This window comes from Osmia lignaria, chromosome 16 (genome assembly GCF_051020975.1).
Source record: "Osmia lignaria lignaria isolate PbOS001 chromosome 16, iyOsmLign1, whole genome shotgun sequence".
Taxonomy (NCBI): Eukaryota; Metazoa; Arthropoda; class Insecta; order Hymenoptera; family Megachilidae; genus Osmia; species Osmia lignaria.
The window spans coordinates 6864051-6884404 of NC_135047.1; the positions used below are offsets into that span (position 1 = coordinate 6864051).

The 20354-nt window shown below is 45.3% G+C and overlaps 1 protein-coding gene across 20 annotated transcripts in view; it reads right to left on the bottom strand.

Moving 5' to 3' along the window:
- The window catches only part of LOC117601225 (latrophilin Cirl), a 308948-nt gene that overhangs the window by 42881 nt on the left and 245713 nt on the right, over window positions 1–20354 (bottom strand). For 16 of the 20 annotated variants that reach the window (XR_013063568.1, XR_013063569.1, XM_034317736.2 and 13 more), the window contains one exon: window positions 16969–17019. The exons of the other annotated variants lie outside the window; for them this stretch is intronic. Coding sequence is in view for 14 of the 16 variants with exons in the window: in XM_034317736.2 (XP_034173627.1) it covers window positions 16969–17019 (51 nt within the window). In the remaining 2 variants the exon portion in view is untranslated. The remainder of the gene's footprint in view (window positions 1–16968; window positions 17020–20354) is intronic. 20 annotated transcript variants of the gene reach the window in all.

A 20354-nucleotide genomic window follows, 5' to 3' on the forward strand; every position in this document is an offset into this window, starting at 1 on the left:
ACGTGGGCATAATTTACAACTCGCGAGACGACGGGTAAGAGCCGAACGTTCGTTGAATCGGCCGATCGAGCTAGCAAGTGTCCAGACGATCATGTTAAATCCTTCTGTCTTCCAGCGAGTATTGTTTTCCCTCCGAACTCGAATGCAGATGCATCAGACGGAAATAAGAAACCATATTAAACATCCCATCGCATAGTTTTCACGGTTCACGATGACGTCACCTAAGATAACGAGTAGGGTAATCCGAGACAATTCTTATCTGGCTTATTTAGCGATCACGTTTCATACATCTCCCATTCATAATATTTTCATTGTGTTGTCCGTGTATGAGAACGCTGATCCAGTTACACGAACAGAAATTATCGGCCGATATGCAAATGAACGGCGACGAAACATGAATGACGAAGACGAAGGCGACGAGTTTCTAATACGTTGCTCATTCACTACTCGAGGTTATCACACGTACAGGAAATTAGATATCTTAGGGACTCCATTGATGAAGATTCAAAAGAACTTCTCTCTCCTCGCGTTTCTTTATCACGAAGTTTACTTCGAGATAAACGATGATCTCAAGACACCCTGAACATCGCGCTTTCTTATAGTATTTTAATAATATTTTCAATCAGACTGAGTACTGAACTCGAATTACCAAAGGAAACCGTTGTACAGGGAAGAGGGAAGAAAGGAGCAGCGACGTACTAAAGGATACATCCCTTACACGACTCCCACTTCGCTAATAATCAGCGTGGCCCGTATTTCACGGCATCGAACTCGATTCGTGTTACATGACAGGTAACACGAGCGGTCGCGTGTAAACGGGTCGGGTGGCGAAGAGAACGGTCGGAAGGTGGACGAGGAACGAGGTGCCGAAGAGAAACGAAAAATCGTTACTGTCGTTGCCCGGCGAAAGGAGAGAAAAAAAATTTTTCGGCACAGAGGATGGACACCGGTCGCGAGACGTCACTCATCGCGGACGTCGGCAGCGTCGTCCAACCCTGTCGATATCAGTTACCGTACTCGCTGCACGTCACTTGATCGATGACCGACGCGATGGAAATGACATTTCGCGGAATGCCGTTGTCGTCACCACCTTTCTCTCTTCTACACTCTCCTATCCCTTTCTCCTTTTATCCTTCCCCTCTCTGTACACCGACCTTTTTTCCCCATTTCTCTACACCCCTTCTCTGTTTCACTTGTTTCCTCTTCTCTGATTGTTTTTACCTCTTCCTTTGAAATTACTGCAATTTTTATCAGGCACCCCTTTGACTGATCTATATTTTAATGCGTTAGTTTTTTTTTTGTTTGCGAACATTTTATTTTTAATTCAATCAAGGAAAGAGAGTCGCTAACAGTTTCGAATCACAAAACGCTGACGGTTTTCGTCATTGTTTTAAAAGTGTAATTGGTCGCCTGTGACAGGAATCCTGTAATGGACGGTTATCGATGCTGTCCAACGCGAAATACGCTTCGCATGCAAAGCGTTTGTATTCGGTCTACGAGTTTCCTGGTTTCAGAGAAATGATCCTATTTTTATCGAAACCTTGATGCAGCCTATTCTGTCAGATTTGACATGATAGCGAATCTTAATATTTTCAATCGAAAGAAGTGTGATCTTTAATTGAACTCCGTTAAAATCGTATCAATTTTGAGCAAGTTCATTACCTTAGTATAAAAAAGATCCGAGTATTCAAAGGTACTGAGGCAGCATCTTTTCCGTTAAAGGTTATTAAAATTCTTCGACGTTCGCGTATCAGAGCAGTCAGCGTTTTCACGCTGGCTAGTGGCATTACGGATTAATTTCCAGAGACAAAAAAGAGGGTGCACGGGAATGGGGTGGAAAAAGGAGGATGGCTCTTATAAATTTCCCAGGCTAGGGTGGAACAAAAGGACGATTGTACGCCAAACGCGGCAGGAAAAAATTATCCCACCGTGCATATAATACATACAGGATGTCTCGTTTCGATCTTATCCGCTCAATTATCTCCTGCAATTTTTATTTTTCAAAAAATCCATTGAAAAATATGTATCATAAATAAGATATGACGAAGGTCTGTTTGAAAAATTTCTTGAGAAATAATTAGTTCGATAGATAATTGCTCGGATAAATTAAAATAGGACACCCAGTATATGTATAGTCTTGATTAATTCAGATACTACACGGGTGCTGGCTGCACTCGCGAGGGGATCGCAGGAAGTTGCAGACAGTCGAAGAGGGTCGCGAAAACGCGGTTCCCGTTGCTGGTCGGACGATGAGCGACGTGGTGTAGGCAGGAAGAAAGAGACGTCTAATGCACATCTACGGCTATCACGAACGACATAATTGCGAGGTATACTTCATTAAATGAGATCGTCTGAGTCGGTGGGCGTATGTGGCGCGTCTCGTTACGTTGATCCTCGTCTCTCGCTACGTCATGGTGTTCGTACACGTACACATTTTCATGGGTACATCGAGAAACACCACCTCTTCTCGGTATCCTTTTTCACTATCGTTCTGTCTCTCCCATGCCACCCCTTCTTTCTACCTTTTTATCTCGCTTTATCTGCCCATCCCCCACGCTTTTTATCCGCACACCGCCGGGCTCACGTACACATCGGTCGCACACACGCCCGAGCTTAACCCTCTCTGCGACGAGGAGCACACTCCACTCGAAAGCTTTGACATCGGAGACGTCGGCAAGTACACCGGAGAACGGATTTATCGGATATTCTTCTTCGTGCAGAGGCAACCCGGCACAGACGGAGAATTTCAACCGCGACGAGAGGAGGGTTGATGATATTACCGAGCTGCAGAGAAGTTTCGCGGACCCTTACACGGAGAACGTTACGAAAATTTGTCCCGTGGCTGTTGCACTCGGGGGGTAACCTCGAGGTTTTCAAGAGGCCATGGGAGAAAGAAGATGCACCTTGCGCGAAGCCGCATGTTAACATTTCTGATATTCGTTGCACGAGAATCCTTCAAACTTTTGTTCAAGGTACGCACGGTCTAGTTGGTTAATTACAAAATTCTTCGTTGCTTTCATTACCCTCGAATGGTTCCGGTGAGGAGAAAGAATTCTTGTTTAATTAGTCCACCGTCTTCTTGTCGGTCGCGTCTGTCGGAAGAGTCTCTTGACATGGATATTCTTTTTTCCCTCCGCTTTGATACGTAAACGAGGGAAGCGTATCGATTGTCCACGGGTGTATACACAGACAAGTACCACCGATAAACAATCTCTTAGAAAAATGAATTAATAAATGTCCTAATACAACGTTTCCAAGTACGATATTTTAATTCATAAACGTTACGGAAGAAAAATTACTTGTTCCTCGACATAATCACCGATTCGGCACTTCTTGCGGCAGGAAAGGCCGCGCAAAGCGGACGACGATGAAGGGTGAGATGAAGGAAGGGCAGATAATTGTAGGCAGAGAACGGAGCCTGAGGGACCGGTCTCCAAGGCCAGTTCCGATCGGTCGTACGTCTTCCTGAGATACTACTCGTATCGAGTTTCCAGGAGGATCGACGTATATCGTTCTCCACGTCAGCGTACGACAAGAAACGACGATAGAACGGCGTTCTTGGTGTGTACGTGGCGTATTTCGTGTGGGGGATGTTGGAGAATACCGCCTCCGCGGGTCAAAGACCATCGACGGGTGCTAATAAACGTAACACGTGTCCCCGACGAGGGAACTCGTAAACGCAGCTAGGTATTGATACTTGCTACGTGAGATGATTAAAGAAACTATGCGTTCGTTCCTTGGTTTTTATATCACTGCTTTTAACGAAGCCTTCAGATTTCAAAAGGAGCCTTTAAATTCGATAATCGTCCATCGGTTCTGATTTCAGTGAACCTCAATTGTAATTAATTATTATTTATTCCAAAGGGGATAAATTTTGTTTTTAATCCAACATAACGAAAGGGTTAGAATAGAGTGGACGGTGGCACTTTACAAGATTTCAAGAGTGACTTAATAAGTCACACGATTCTGCTCGACGAGCGAGAAAGCTGCGTTAGGAATCGCTGAAAGAAGACTAATGAACTTGTTGGCTCTCGGCCGAAAGGAGGGTCATTTCGCGGCTCGAATAAAACGGTCATTTCGCTTTCAGACGCGAGGTGCGATTCAACAAATTTCGGAAAAATGCATCATCCCAGTCGCTGATGAAGAGAATAAATTAACCAAAGGGTTGAAAAGTCACACTGACCTTTCAAACTTCGCCACATCGTTTACGTTTCATAGATAATTAAAATCTACTTCACCGACAGGTCAAACAGTTATGATTATTTAATGAAAACAAAAAGTATGATTCTTAACAAGAATTTAATGAAACTGCACAGTCAACCGTGCAAAGTTGACCAAAATCATACCGGCCAATCGATGACGACCAGTGACCGCGTTTAACATAGTTGCATAAATGATAAACGGTTCTCGGGGTGGGTGGAATGTAAACGCAAACGTGTACTTCAGGTTAGCGAGGTACACGAAGAGGAGGAGCGTTAGCGAGCAGCGAAATGCTCGCGGAAGATCAACAGCGAGCGTCGAACTGACGAGGCCGAGTGAAAAGTTTGTTGGAAACGAAGGCGTTTCATTTGGGCCGAAAAGTTTTAAATTAGAGTATAGTTCGGGGCGAGGAGTGCAATGATTTTTAACTACCCTTTCAGAGAGGATTTCAGAAAGTGGCTAAGAGTTTAACTTGAAAAAGAAAGACAAGTTGTTTGATTTTATTAGCCAACGTTAAGTGAATTGGATTGGAATATTGAACTATCCGCCAGGAATATTAAGTAGTCTTTATAGAAATCTAATTTAAAATAAGGAAGAGAGTGAAAAAAGTGAAGGACATGATTTTTTAACCGAGACGATTCAAAAGCAAGGTGGAAAGAAATTGAAGTAGTTTGTACAATGCAAAAATGATGAAATCGCGTTATGCAGCTTCTCGTATCCAGGGCAGAGAATCATGGGTGTTCTGCGAAGGCACGAAAACGAAACGGGAGAAGTCGCAGGTGCTCAGGGTCGTTCGGCCCTGTAATTAGGCTAGGGACGCCGAATCCGTCTGCATGGTCAGCGAGACGGTAGCAGATCACCTTAAGGAGAAACGTGTTAAACGCGTTCCTACCGCTCAAGGGTAAACGTGACTGAAATTTGGACTCTAAAATCTCTACCACGAAGTGTCTACATAGCTAAATCAATTTTTCAATCAATGTAACCAACAGTCTACAAGAGTTTCGCTATATTTTTTCACGAAGAACATCAAGCTTCGTCCCCTCGAAAACCACTCAGCTGTTTAGAAAAGAATCTTAAACTTCGGGCTCGTTGTCCACGTTATCACGGATCTTACAATTTAATTTCTATGCAGTCTTATCTGAGATTCTCCGAGGAGCGGAGAAGCCTGTGCCGGGCCTTCGAAGGACGTGGCCTAATCTCGCAAGAGATATCGCGTTCCGGCGAGCACCAAAGTGTCGGTGGTGCGATCGTTAGGGAGCAACAAACAGGCCGGAAGAAATTTCCCGGCTGGCGCTAGGAGCAGCAGCCGCAACCACCGCGATAGGGGCAAGAAAAGAGATTCGAATCTTCAGAGGTGTGCGAACGCGGCCCAAGGGGAGGCTCTGGAAAAGGGACAAGGGCTGTGAACGGTGTAGACGAGGGTGGCAGGCTTGAAAGAGGTGCTTTACATTATTTCAAGAAGCCGGTTCCACGCTATGCCGAGCGAGGCGAGAGAAGAAGGCGGCTGAATGGCGAGCGGCCACGAAATAAAAGGAAAACCAGCCGGAAGAAACGCGGCGAAGAAAAGGAAGAAGAACGGGGACAGGGCAGTGAGGGAGAGTCGCGTGAGAGATATAATTACACGTTCGGTTTAAAGGTTTTTCTTCTCACTTGATCGCGGCATTGTAAATCGTCGAGCAGCGTGGAAACGCGTTTTCCACCCGCCTGCCAGCCAACTCGCCTTCTTTGATTCATTATTGAACGGCCGTTAACGAGGTTACCGCGATGTTTTCACTCGTCGGCGCTGGCTAATTTAATACGGCTAACAGTTCTGCCTTTCGCACGAAAGTACTCGTTCGATTTCAATTCTTATCCCCCTAACTCGCTCCTACACTCGCGCCGGGGACGACGCGATTAAAAATTCAATTTTATTTATAATCGGATTAGCCGAGCTACGTCCTTCGTCATCTACGTCCCGTCCTTCTGTGTCTTACTTTTTATTTTTCTCCACTTTGTTTTCAATTACGACAGCCGAGTTTAAACGCACAGAATCTGAAGAAGGGAGGATAGCACGGTTATCAGTGCTTCATTAGTGGGTGCAATTATTTTGAGGAAAGACCAAAACGATCCCACTATTCATGATAAGGAGAAACGAAGAAGGAAATATTCCAAGTGTTGCACTTCGTCCGTGGAACAAGATTGAATCCTTTTCCTAAGTGTCAGTTACAACCACTCGGGGGATGCACTGGGAACGAGATGCACCAGGGACGAGTTCCCTTAAACATTCAATGCTTCACCCTTGTCGGAGCATGCAACAACGATCCAACCAGAGCATGGAAGGCGCTAACCAAAGGAATTGGAATTAACTATAGCAACGAAATGGTTCGCCAGCTTCGCAACGCAACGCAAACAATCCTTCACAGCCATGAAATTAGGATACTCGGTCGTATTCACGGAAATCGAGCGTTCCACTTGAATCAGGAATTTCTCTTCCGTCCGATTCCAACGTGTCTATGCGCTAACCGGTTGAAATAGTTTCCGAAATGGGTTCGATATGCTTCGGAATGGCTCCTTTCGTTAACGATAAATAGAACGACCGGTATAATGGCGTTAGCTTGTAAAACCATTCGAGGATGAATAAACGACGATGGAGGAAGAGATATTGGTAATTATTGAATGGACCTTTTTAGGGGGCTGTTTCTCGTCGATGAGCCGGAGGTAAGAACGATTTACGAGGATGCTCTCGTTATTCGACGATCCCTAGGTGGATGATGGTTTTCGAAGACGATAGGCATTGGTGTTTTCAGGGCATTTCAATTGAAAGCATTTGTGATGAATAAGAGCGGATAAAAAGAGTCAATGAAAGAAAAGAGGATACTAAATAGGGCTATTGAAACAGTATTCTAGTTAAAACCTTGTATTATTTAGGTCAATTTGCATTTACGACGAGAAACCACGAAATGAAATGATTCTTCAGCATTTCTCATTAATATTAATTAAACGCGAATAAATATTTAAATTTTGTATCGATTCCTTTCATCAGAAATCGATTCCCAAGTACGCGTTTTCCTAAATTTTCTCGTTAAGGAAAATGATCAAAGCTATGATCTCAAAGTGCGAACAATGGCGATTCGAGGGCAGAGGTTGCGTTTCCCACGTTCTCTAAAAGTTCCCTTTAACCCGCGAGCCGCATTACCGTGTAATTTCGTTCGTTTCACGCACAGCCCGATTGCCATTCTCGGTTCGATTATCACGATCTCTCGGCCGATATCCCGAAAACAATGCAACGCGACAGTTTTCAGCCGGATAAAACGATCTCGCTGGTCGCGGTGGACATGAAAATATCCAACCGAGATGAGCTACGCGTGATCCTACCAGAAAAGCCTAGTATTTTTTCCATCCCAGGAAAAATCTCGTAGCCCCGTTAATACCGAGCTCGATTCAACCCCTGTCCACCTTCATATTGTTCCACGTAATTGCTATTGCTATTGATTCGCGAATACAATCCGCGGTATTGCCTATCCTTTGTCGAGTTATTGCCCTTCGATGTCACGTTTCTTTTTATTAATAATAATATTTTTAGTAATGAAATTGTCAGATCAAATAACCCGATATTTTTTTAAAGAAAGATTCCTCAGTCCAACACAGTTAATTCTTTTCCAAATGAAGAAACATCCGCGGTGCTAAGACGGGTACGCCGAATATCTCGCTCGATAAATCGTCGAATGGTCCGCGCCGTACGAGGAACAAGCAAAATCCAAATAACTTACGCGACTGCAAGGTCGAGGAGCGCGTGGAACGGGGCCCGAGGAAAAAGGGAGGCGCGCCGCGAAAGACTGGGCCTGAAAAGTAATGTGAGAAATACGAGGAGAGAGCTGGACGAGGGTCAAAAGGTGCATCGGTGACCAAGGCGGAGAGGAAGGACCGACAGAGATATTTGGAACGTTTCTGGCGTACAATTCGAGGCATAGGAAGCCGTGAAGATATCTTAGCCTTTTCTGTACGTTCGGTTTGCTCGCCGGTGAAATAACCGAAGAATCTTATGCTCATTTCACGAGTCAGAGAGAAAGGGTACCCAGAGCCGCCGACAATTCCGTATCGGAGCCGAGATCGCATTGTCACCACCTTCCTTTCTTTTCCCTTCTCTTCCTTTGCTTCTTCTTCTTCTCGGCTGTCTCCGCTTCCCCCGCCCCTGTCGCCGGGCCGTTGCAACCCTCGTATTTCCTCGAACCCCGGTGACATTCGCGCGCGGCGCCGACATTAAATCCAACCTAGCACAATGGTACGCGTTACGGTATAGGATATTTCGCGGATCGATGCCTTTTATTTCTGCCAGGCCTCCTGGCGCGGATAAACGGCATCGCGGTTCTGTACGCTCGAGATCTCGGCTCGTTCTCCTATGGCTGTACAGTTGACAGGATCAGCGGGTTCGTATTAGGAAACTAGGGGAGAATGTACCGATGTTTGTTTTGCCGAGAAGAAAGGAACCAACGATGAATGAAATCAGTTGAGATTGGATTCAGAATTAACGCGGGACGTACGATCTTTTGTTGAACAATCATTCTAATCTGTTCTATCGTTTATGTATATCAAATTTACTCTTTGATAAGCAACTGAAGCTTATGATTATTCTATAATTAGGATTCTATTTTACGTGAAATTGCAGTTAAATTTGGAAAGAAATCGCCTGAATACACAAGGGTTAAAAAGACAATTTGAAATGCCAATCGATTAAGGCATCCGCCTAAGGGCGACGAATCTAATGTCTGCTAGCAACAAAGCAATAAATCGCTTCTTTTCCTCGCATTAGCGCAAGTTTCTCGTCACCAGACTCGTTCATTCGATTTTAATTGAATACGTTTCACGTTTCTCACCGTTTCACACCCTGCCCCTTTGTTGTTTCCCGACATTTCCCGACAAGGTCACCGGATCCGATCGATCCGGTTGAGAAATTGCATTCTCGCGAGACAGTTCAGCCAGCGATTACGATTTAATCCGGCAGACGCTTCGACTTGCGTATTATACTGAGCATCAGCTTCCGTCTGCTCCAACGTTGATATTTCGCGTCACGCTTGCACGTTTCAATTTGTCCGACAAATCCGTGGCTTCCGGCCGAATCGAAATTTCACGTGATCGTTTAAATTTATATCGCGCGACAGAGTCGTTGTCCGCGATCTCATTGTAACGTTTACGTTATCGGGGAGCCAATATTGCGCAACGTGTAAATAAATAGAGCAGCGGGACAACGTCGGGCTGATTAATCGTTGTCAGTCTATAAAATAAATATCGCGAATTACCGGGATCAGGCGTGCGCGCGTGGTTGCGTGGCCTAATTAAAATCCTCGCCACGATTAATTCGCTGCACGTAAACGACGCCGAAGAAACCCACGGTTTTTTCTAATTAAAAATTACCAAGCTCCGCTCTAATCTCTCTCCTCCCCTCCTGCTTTAATTCCCTGCCGCCGCGAGATAATAAGCTTTTCCGAATCTCTTTTTGGACAGCGTTGTTTTAATGTCCGCACGAAACGCGTTACGGAATAGAATGAGCTTGCAGAATACTAAAAATATAATAGCAGATACCTTCTTAGAAGTAATTGAAAATTACTACCCCCTTTGTATTTCTTTTTCCTCCTACGCTTCTACTTTTTCCAAGACGATGCTTTCAAGAAGTCGTTTCATCCAATAATGGTTGAACGGTGATCGATGAGCCGGTTGGCAATGTATGGTAATGATACGTCACCCGAATGGGATGTGTTATCCATTCGAAGAAGTAGAAAGTAGACCGATCTGGTCCTGGAACCCTGACGGACACGAACGAACGTTCCAACTTACAAAGTTGGTACCGGAGACTTCAAGAACATCCGCGTGATTGTAGCTGATGCACGAGGAAGAACAGGAAGAAGGAGCGGAGTAAGAAGGTGAACCGAGAGCGTCGGAGAAGAAGGCCTGAAACTGCTAGTCGATATTTCATCGAGAGAACAAGCAAGATAACAGCAGGCACGCCCTCCCTTTACTCTCCTCGTTCCTCCGTTTCTCGTCTTCGCGCGTTCCACCTCTTTCTACGAGTCTGCTAGCCCTTCAAGCATCGTGTGCACTCGCCAAGTGCCTCTGCTCGCAACAGACCCGCGACCGTTTTAAAATATTGCCCGCCACCCTTTAGCTAGCTTCGTGGCAGACCGTGTTACACCCATTCCGAGCCATCCGCCGAGAAGTGGCCAAGGGGTTGCAGGCGACTTTGGACAGAGACGAAGAGTACCATACAAGCCGCGAGCAACCCTTGAAAATCCACCGACACCACCCTGCTCCGGATTATCCGTCCGGTATTCTCTCTGTCCAGCCACTTTTCTTTTCTACTGGATAGATTTTCCATTACCCTCCATTCTCAAAGTTCTAGTTTAAATGGGAAAATTAGCCAACTAATTAGTCTCCTATCTTTGCTATTGTTAACGGTGCCGATCCATTCTGTGTGAATTAATATACAAACTTTCCATTCCGAAAGCTTTCGCAACAGATCGTTCAAAGTCCATGGAAAGACAAGTTCAACTTTGTCAAACACGCTGCGAGCGTACTCCGACAAGCCGCAAACTTTACGGAAACAAGACCGATACTATTCGGCGTTCGCGTGGTGAAATTTTGTTTCGTTTGTGCAACGCGTCAAATGACTTCGCCGGAAACTCGATATTTCCATCGGAGCTTTGACCGAGGCAGCGATAGGATGCGAACGGTTAATTGATTTAAACAGCATCGCGTTAAAACCGAATCTCCTGCTCGAAACTTTCTAATCATCGAGAATGACCCTCGAGAAAACCAACGTCACAAGCCATTTGGATTGTCCTTTTATTGGAAAAAGTTGCCGGCCGAGGAGCTGGCAGCAAACGATCGTCTTGGCCACAGTTCCACGGATGACTCGCCAAAACGAGCTGACTGGCAGTTTCCTGATTCCATTTTGGCAGGCTTCTCTTCTTCTGATTCAACTTCGAGGCAATGCAATTTCCCGGCGTATCATGGCGCGGTTTCGTCTCGAAATAACAGCATTAAACGCGCGAGATACGAGCATTCTTTTGGATAAGATCTCAGGGAAATATCGTTGGAGTTTGTTCGGTTCGTCGAAGGACAAACGGGGAAGTCTGTGCACTTGTTGCTGAAGCGGTCAGCTTTATTCTGCTCGCTTGCATATCCATTCGATCTGACGAGAAGGGGAACGAAATCGTGGGCGCTTTTGTGTCTAGTTGCGACAAGGAAGCACTTCTGTGTCCTAGCAAGGGGAAACGAGGGTGAGATTCGAGCACTGAGAATGCCCGTGCGACCGAAACGCAAGGGCTGCGGGGGTGGAACCAGTAGAAATGTACTCGGGAGAAAATAAACCGAGGTTTTCTTCTGCGGGGTTCGTCCAGCCAGAAAATCACGCAAATCTTTGTCCCTTCCCTCGGGGGAAAGGTTAATGAAATTAGCGTCGCGTTAGGGTTGAGCTACTCGGGTGGAATGTTGAAATTGAGCAAAAGAAATTTCACCGTGATCTTCAATTAACCTTAGACTGGCAATAATGAAAAAAACGATCTAATTTGTTATCCAGCGAAATACGTGGGATGCAATGAAAGCACGGAGATAGAAATATTTATGAGCATGTAACAACGATAGTAGACGACTACATTGTTTTATTCATACGGCCTAGATTCGAGCGGACGGGAAGCACGTTCGCGCGGAAACAAGCGTTCCGTTTTGTTAACCGCATTTTTGGCCCGATCTCGATCATTTTCATCGCGAATACTCGACGCTGAAGTCCGTCATTGCCTCGGATTACCGGCCGACCCTTTCTCGCCGCAGCGATTTTCACGCTCTTGCACGCACAAAGTGGCTATCTGCTCGAGTGGATCGCGCGGACACGCACACGTCTCTGTACATGAAGTACATAAAAGAGCTGACAAGTAGAGAGGCTGCATTCTCTTTATACAACCCTTTCTTATTATTATTATAACATACTATGTTAATTCCGTTTTGCATTGCCTCTATTATTCCATCCTTCAAACTGTTAAAGAATACAGAAAGCATAAATGATACTTGTCGACTAACATGTTTGCTCTACTGTCATTTATAAAAGACTAATTAAGCGAAGAGGAAACAGGCCCGTTAGCAAACACTTGATGCAGTTATCATTATTAATCAAGCTAAACCTAATGTATTCAACATGCTGGTTCATCGTGATCGTATTATGTACCTTTGTTAATTATACTTGGAGGAGCTTGTTTCAATATCTTAATCAAGCCACAGCCGAAAGTCTGTCCTTGTACAACATCTATCGACGTTACAGTTTTATCGTCCAGCCATTTATCAGCGTAAAGAAAGAAATATTTCTCTGAATGATCACCCCCCCAAGATTATCGTCTCGATTAATTTTTCGCCACGGTACACCGGTATTTCTCGAGACCCGGTCGATTATATATAACACGCCGAGAAGGAGCGTGATTCGGCGCACGAAAGAGTCAAAGTCCGGCTTTCGATTCTAAGTTATCCGATTAACCGTGACACCCGTGCAATCTACTTCACCGGGTCTTACCGACCTCTGCAAGGTCCATCCGGACCGTCTTACCTTCTCCCCCCTGCCACTGTTCCACGGCTTCACGGGCAGCTCCCATAAGTCGTTGAAAATCTCTCGGTATCTTCCTTGAAAGCTGGCCAGAGACATTGACTCGCCGCTCTTTTCACGCGTGTCCTGCGTTCCTGTCCGACGATCGTGATTCGTCACGCTGAATGCGTCGAGAATCGGTATATATTCACCTGAAGATACGTGACGAGGAAATTTCAACATTTTTTTTTTTTTTTAAATCTGTTCAAAATTCTCTGCTCGTGTTACTTTGTAATCTCATTCGAATCATTTTTTAATAATAAATAAAGCTGGTAGCAAGAAAGTTGTTATTGTTATACTTTACCACCCGAAAAAATGTAATAAGCTTCTTAAGCAGGGTGCATAATCTCTACTTGGACGAGGAACTTCCTGGGACGTCGATACATGGTATCGAACTTCCTGGACAAGATCTGGTCCGACGAATTTCGAGGAGACGAGACGAATGGAAGGAGAAAAGACGCGACGAACCTGATAAAGGCGAGAAGATGAGCGACGGTGACGAGAAACGGAAAGCGACGCGGATGGTTCCTATCTTCCAAACAACGTAGTGCACTTTAAGAGTGCCAGATAACGGGCACGCTGACCGTTATATTACCGGCCCTATAATTATTATTCCAGCCCTCGGTCAGGCTCCCCTTCCCCTCTCTACCTTTCCCTTTTGGCCTCTTTCTTCCCTTTTTACCCCCCTATCTTCGAAACCTCCCCCCGCTGGGCCGCCTTCTTTTCTCTCTGACTGTCTCAGCCGAAGGGCCTCCTGTTTATCGAGACGAGAGTGGTCCCGGTTCGGACGGGACATCCGTAACTAATGACCCTGATAGCCGGCTATCTTCCTCCTCTGCCCGTCTCCCTCTGAACCGATGAAATCGGGCTATTTCTTTCTCCGTTTCTCCCTCGCACAATTTCTCGTTCATTGTGTCTTCGAAGGTTAAGAATACCCGGCGAACCTTGGGAGTCACTTAATTAATTTTCCGTTTCGATGCTGGAAGAGGAAGGAGGGGCATCGAAAAGCTCGTTATCTCGACTTATTACTCCTCGCATCCTCGTTGTCCTGTTCCCCTCCCCCTCTTGCCACCCCCTTCACAGTTGCCGCTCCCTTCCGTGCACCTTTCAGCTACCAACGAGGACGTTCGGGCATTCTTCAATCCCCATCGACCATGACGTGAATAAATAATACGCGTGACGATCTCCCTAAAGCAACGGAGAGGGGTGAAAAAGGATGGGATTCGTTGGAGCGTCGTTCGTTCGTCATTCCGTGGTATCTTTCGATGTTCTTTCAACGGTTCCAGCATCTGTTTGGTAACACAAGCCTGATAACCGTGGGTTTTAATTAAAATTCTTCGCTCAAGATTACTCTCATTGGTCTCCATCGTTTTTCGCGTTGAAAAGAAATCGAGTCTATTAGATGCACAAATTGATAGGTGTCACTTTTCTACGCTAATACTCTCCTTTACCTTCTTTAAAAAAATAAATCTTATCCTTGAGAATACAATGCGATACGTTTAGAATCCACGGAGGAAAAGAAAGAGCCGCATACTTTTGCCTGGGACGATGCAAGGATTACGATGTGCGGCAAAAATTTGTAGAAATGTCTTCCGCGTGTTGCTCACGCACGATTCTCGCGTTAATCGAATCGAACGATCTACGCGTACAATGCAATCGCGAAGTCGAAATTCCACGCTGGAGAACGCTGCCCTCGGCCCTTCGACTCCGGGTTATTTCTTTTGTCCTTTGTTCCCATCGTGATCTCACGTGTACACGCACGAGCGCCGCGAACATTCAAGATTCCACGCTTAATCGAAACGTAATAATTAAGCGAAGCATTGTGTTTCTATCCGTGAATCGCTAAGTGCAACGTTGCATAAAGAACCTTATGATTGTTGTACCAGTCGAAGGTAGTCGGATAGTTTGACGCAGTAAGGTTGATAAAATAAGAGGCAAACAAACGTAGCAGAAAATGCGAAATTACTGGAAGTAAGCGACCGCTGGAGGCGCAATTATCGTACACACGAAAATAAAATCATCTTCGCGCTGGGGTCCCATTGTCCCGCGGCGCTTAAGCGTGCCATTTCCCTGGGAGGCGAGCCCGTAATTGCTCCTTTTTTTTTTTTTTTACCCTCCGCCTTTCGGCTCGTTAGCCCGTTGAAAGAAGCTGGAATCTACGCTTTGTAAGAGGAGCGATGGACCGTAAAGTCTCCCGAATCTGGATGCCTCTCGTAGCCCGAATGCTCGCCGCTTCTTTTCCTTTCCTCCGGCTGATCGATACCCTCTCGCCGATTTATCTTAACCCTCTGGGCTCGTCAGAAATTTCCTCCTCCCTGTAACTCGATTTTCCCGAGACACCCTCTCCTCGAATTCCTTCTCATTTCTGGTCGAAAAACGATCCACCTAGAATTTCTGCCCGTCCACTTCAGCTACAATGTTTTAACAATTGTGAACGATGTATACTTTGAATCGAACGGATTCTCGACAGGGTTTCGTTCCATCTGCTGGCTCCTCTTCAGGTGGAATTTTAAGATCGAAAGGTATGCTTGTAGGTACAGAAGGCTCGATATATGCAGCACGTGTCGCCTTGGCCCCGTCGTTCCGAGAGCTTACAGCGTTAGATTACGTTGGAGAACAGTTTCGCGACGAGAGAACCGTGTGATTATGCTAATCGGTCGTTGCTTGAAATAACAGACGGCCGTACTGTCCGGCCGCGATACGTTGGCCAGAGCCGGAGGGAGGGAAGCAAGGAACAGAAAAATAAAAAAAGAATAACATGGAAGATCGATACGGTGTCTGCGAAATGTGAAGTGGCATAGTTAAAAAGTTGTCGAGCGGCGTGTTGACGACGTAGAAATTCTTGTTCCCCGATGGTATCTCGGTCTGTTCTACCAGACATTTTGTCACTTTTTCATTGTACCACGTTCACGAATATTGGCTGGACATCCGTGGAGGCGTTCAGACTTTGATCCGGGTATAAATGAGACCTTGAGGAACGACGAGTGACGCGAATGTCAAGCGGCTTGAGAATCGCCGATTTTAAACGTATGCAAATTAATGAGTCTCCTTTACAAAGATGGAAATACAAATGTCTGTTTATCAAGCGAAGAATGTACATTAGCCTGATACCCTTAACAGTAATTCCACTGATCAATTTAATCTTCTTAAAGTATTATGACGGTGAAACGAGTTCTTCTTTCAACGAACTCCATTGAAAGTGGAATTAAAATCTCTCGAACATCAAGATTCATTGAAAGTGCAATTCACAGTGGCACGAATTATTTACACCTAGAATCGACCGACAAGGGAGGGTAGGTCGATTGGTATTTTTCGATCCTCAATCCACTTAGAAAATTTCAAGAAAATCGACGCTGGTCACCAATTTTCCTCCCCTTGGAGAGGAAGAAACGTTCGTGGTAAGCGTGACGATGCGAAGGGGCCACCCTCTCGAAAAAAAGAGGCTCGTTCGTCAGCACCCTCCGTACCGGCGTCGTCTGGTACGAAAAAGCACGTACGAAAATTGTCGGGAAAATTAGGGAACGTCGAATTAGAGTACGTTTGGAAAATACGTGAGCGTCCGCCGTGTCGGTATCGATCGCCAGCGTTAAACCATTGATTATACGAATGTGGCAAGAGCCGCCCTGTGATTTGCATACGACGATTAGGCCTCGGGGCCTGGCATTAGGCTTATACTTGAAGCATTTAGTCGCGTCGTTCCGATAACACGCGACTCGATGTTCCCTCAGTCCCTTCCGTTCGATCGACAGCTACGTCTGCGTCCACAGAGTTGGAATTCACGTGAGCCGTTGACTCTCATTAATTCGCGTCCGTCGAGAAAAACATAATCGATTCTGGTCATGCACCGATGCCACTCGTCCTGCACCCGCTGGACAAGGGACGCAGCCAGAACGAAAGTGCGCCAGGCATTCGAAAAAAACCGGAATGCCTGGGATCCCGTGTTTTCTCGAATCGGTGGGTAAGCTGTTTCCGTGGATACAGTTGTCACCGATAACGTCAGGACCGATGGATTTTTGTTGGCGCGGGTGAAAATGCGAAAAACAACGGAGCATAATAAAAGAAACCCTCGAGGGAGTCACTCGAACGCACGTGACCCTAATCTTCAAAATGTTAAGAATCCTACAGATATCATACTCTAATGAAATTCTGTATTTGTACCTACATACCATAATTTTGAAGATTTTGTAGTCCTTCGGAAGTAGTCATGGAAAACTCACCTGAAACATAAAAAGAATGATGTGTATTAGTATATGGTCAAAATAAATTACAGCACTTGTTGATTAATCCTTTCAGTCACACTGTAATTACAATTATCCAGAATACCCTAATTTCATTTTTCAATTGAACTTTACATTTGTTAATACCATTTAAAATTTTCTCTAATTGTATTTTCTTTTAATCATTTAATTATACTAAATTCGTAATAATTATTAATACCCAATGCAGTATTTAACGCGTCAAACGGAATACTAAAGTAGATGTACTCGCTAATTGCCCGACCACTCAATTCGATTTCAAATATTGAATGAAATAAATAAAATATATAAATAACTGGTTATAGATACCATTGTTCGATTCGCAGAAATAGAATGAACGAGGCGCTGATCATCAAAAATCGTTTCCGTCGTAAATCCGACTACCTCGAGTTCACCAGGAGAGAAAGATAATCGAAAGGATTATAACAGAGGCGTATGTGGCCGGGCGAGAATACGCGTATCGCGTTAATCCTGTCAGGCTTGGGCAAAGAGGAGTCGCGAATCCCGAATCGGTCGATCCTTTGCCGGATAAGCGTCCGTACTCTTCCTGTGGTCGCAGTCATAACGGTCCGACGTGAAATACGCAAATGCTCGGTAACTCGTAAAGGCAATCGACCACGAGCTAAGCTTGCCAATAGTCCCGGCTGTAATCCACGAATCGGCCGGCACAGAGAAGGCGAACCGAACAAAAAGGGCGGAGAAGCGAGGGGAAGATAGAAATAGGTGGAAAGCACCTTGAACCCTCGTATAATCGACGTTCCATCGTTGTTCTTATCTTCTTTTTCCTTCTTATTCTCCTTTTGCTCGTTCGTTCCTTGTTCATTGATACGATGCGGCCATTTACTTGCCGATAATTTTAATTAATTAAAGGATGCGAGGGATGAAATGGATTCCGAGGGAAATTACCACGTAATTTTCTCGATTGCTTTCTAATCATTTCACTGACGGAGTCGAGAAACGAAGTAATAGGCTCTTCAAAGAGACTTAGAATTTCGTATAAACACGAATAGCGTGTGCTTTGTAATAACTGCGAGACCGCGAACGCAGTCAGAGGAATGTAGAGGTAAACGTGTAAATGCTGGAATCGATCGGTCATGTTTCTTGCACTCCACCGCTAGATTTCATGTTACTTTCTTAATTACTAATTAACCCAGTGATATTTCCATATGCTTTCTCTTTGTGATATAAAATTAGACAAACGTCTCTATGTCGGTTCTCAGTCAGGATCATCATCAAACGATCGGTCATTCTATTTTCTCGCATGACTATGTCCCAAAGAATCCTCGCGATGTGAGCCGTCGTGAGAACCTCGCGAGAGCCTCTGACAAGCAGCTTGTCCGGTGGCAATCGTTCATCGAATGATTTAAACGCGAGCTTGGATGGTTGGAAAACGCGTGAAAGGTATCGCTACCGTGGCGATGGTATGCGAGACAGGAGAAGAACGAGAGGACGCGAAACTTTTCAAGGTGCACCAAGTTATGCAACCGCGCGGTGTTTCTTTGCGTATGAAATTTATTCACGCAACGAGATATTTCCTCTTCCCCCGTCGGGCTCGTTGTCAAGAATCACAAAATACGAGCCATCGACGATGCTTTGTTTCCGACTGTGTGTCCGGAGGAAAAACGGACTCGCGAGCGGTCGAGGGCGAGAACGCGATAAATTTTTCCTTCCCAACGCCCCTTCCCTTTTTTTTTTTTTTTTTATCGTCTCCTCATCGTCGCGTATCTTTATCGCGAGCTTTCTACGCTGTGTCACAAATCACAGCGATTATTTTTCATCGATATCCCTCGATATCGCCGGCCATGTTCCCCCCCGAATCGGAATCAAATCGCGATAGCCGCACGCCGCACGTTATTTCTACCGTCAGGACAATGCTTCTCGCGGCGAGGATCGCGCCAACGAGCCACTTTCAGCCACGTCTGTACAGAGAGTGCCGTGGCCGTGTGCGTGTACCTGTGCCCTCGTGCAGGGCGTGTATCTCGTTGACGTAGTGCGGTGCGCTTGCGCTATCGGTATCAATGTCCTGGCGTTTCGTGTCCTGGATGGATTACCAGAGAATTTAAAGCTTCGACGGTATGCCTTCGCGGGATATGCGTCACGACGTACCCAACTATTTTTTTCCCCCCTTCTTTTTGGCGGCCCGCGGAAAAAGGTATCGAGAAATTTCGGGGTAGTGGAAAATTGATCGCGTGCCGGACACGGGGTGGACGCACCGGATTGCACTCCTCTTTCATTCCTCTCTGCTTCCATCTGCCGTTAATCGCTACATCCTACATTCGGTATTTTCAATTTTCATTAATGTTTTTCAGGACGTGACAGAGAGATGATCGTAACGTCAGATCTGCTCGTTTCATCACCCACGGGAATACTAAGTGGCACGAGTACTGAATTATTCATTCCCATGTAATTTTAATTAGAATTACACACCCGTGCAACTTTGAGGTAACGTAGCAATTACTGTGTTAAATTCATAGCCTCCTATGCCACATTTTCCACTGTACACCCTGTTGTAATAGAATATCGCGGCTTAATCACCGTTTATGATCCAGATGCGACATACTGTTTGCTTGTAACACCTTGTAATTTAGACTTGGGTTAACACTTTATAAAATGTCTTCGAACGCTTGTAGATGAGTGTAGTCGTGTTACATCGAAAACGCCTAGACGTTACGAGAGCTCATGACAAAAGGGGGTAGTTTAAATGCTCTTATTGCAAGACGATTATATATAACGTCCTTTCATTTACATCCCCCACAAAGACACGCTCGCATCCACTGCACTTTGCAATCCAATGGATCGTATCAAATTCCCAGCAAAATTGCAACAAAGTGCTCTGAAGATGTCTTCGCGAATAAGACGCGGATCTGAATACCCGAAAAGGACACAAAGCTTCCGGTCGCGCCGTCTTTGAGCGTCGTCGCTCTTTTAACGACATCATCGTTGCGAATACGAAGGAATAAAAATTTCTTTTGAATTTTGAATATTTGTAACCCACGGTTGCGTTAAACAATGGGAAAGCGAGTAACGAGCATCGGTATTAAACGACGTTGCTCGACGCCTCGGTTGGTCTTAAAAAAAAGAATCATGAAATTGGAAAGAAAGTTTTTAATGTCCCGAAGGAGTCTCGTGCTCGCGTTAACCAAGCTTGTTGCCCTTTCGCGCGATTCCTTCAATTCTTCCCCTTCTTGTCAACTAGCCGTAGGGAACGCGAGGCGGAAAGTACATAAAATACCTCGGCAAGAAATTTCAGAGAAAACTGTTGTGCTTTTGCGCTTCATCGCGGTCGCTCCTATAAA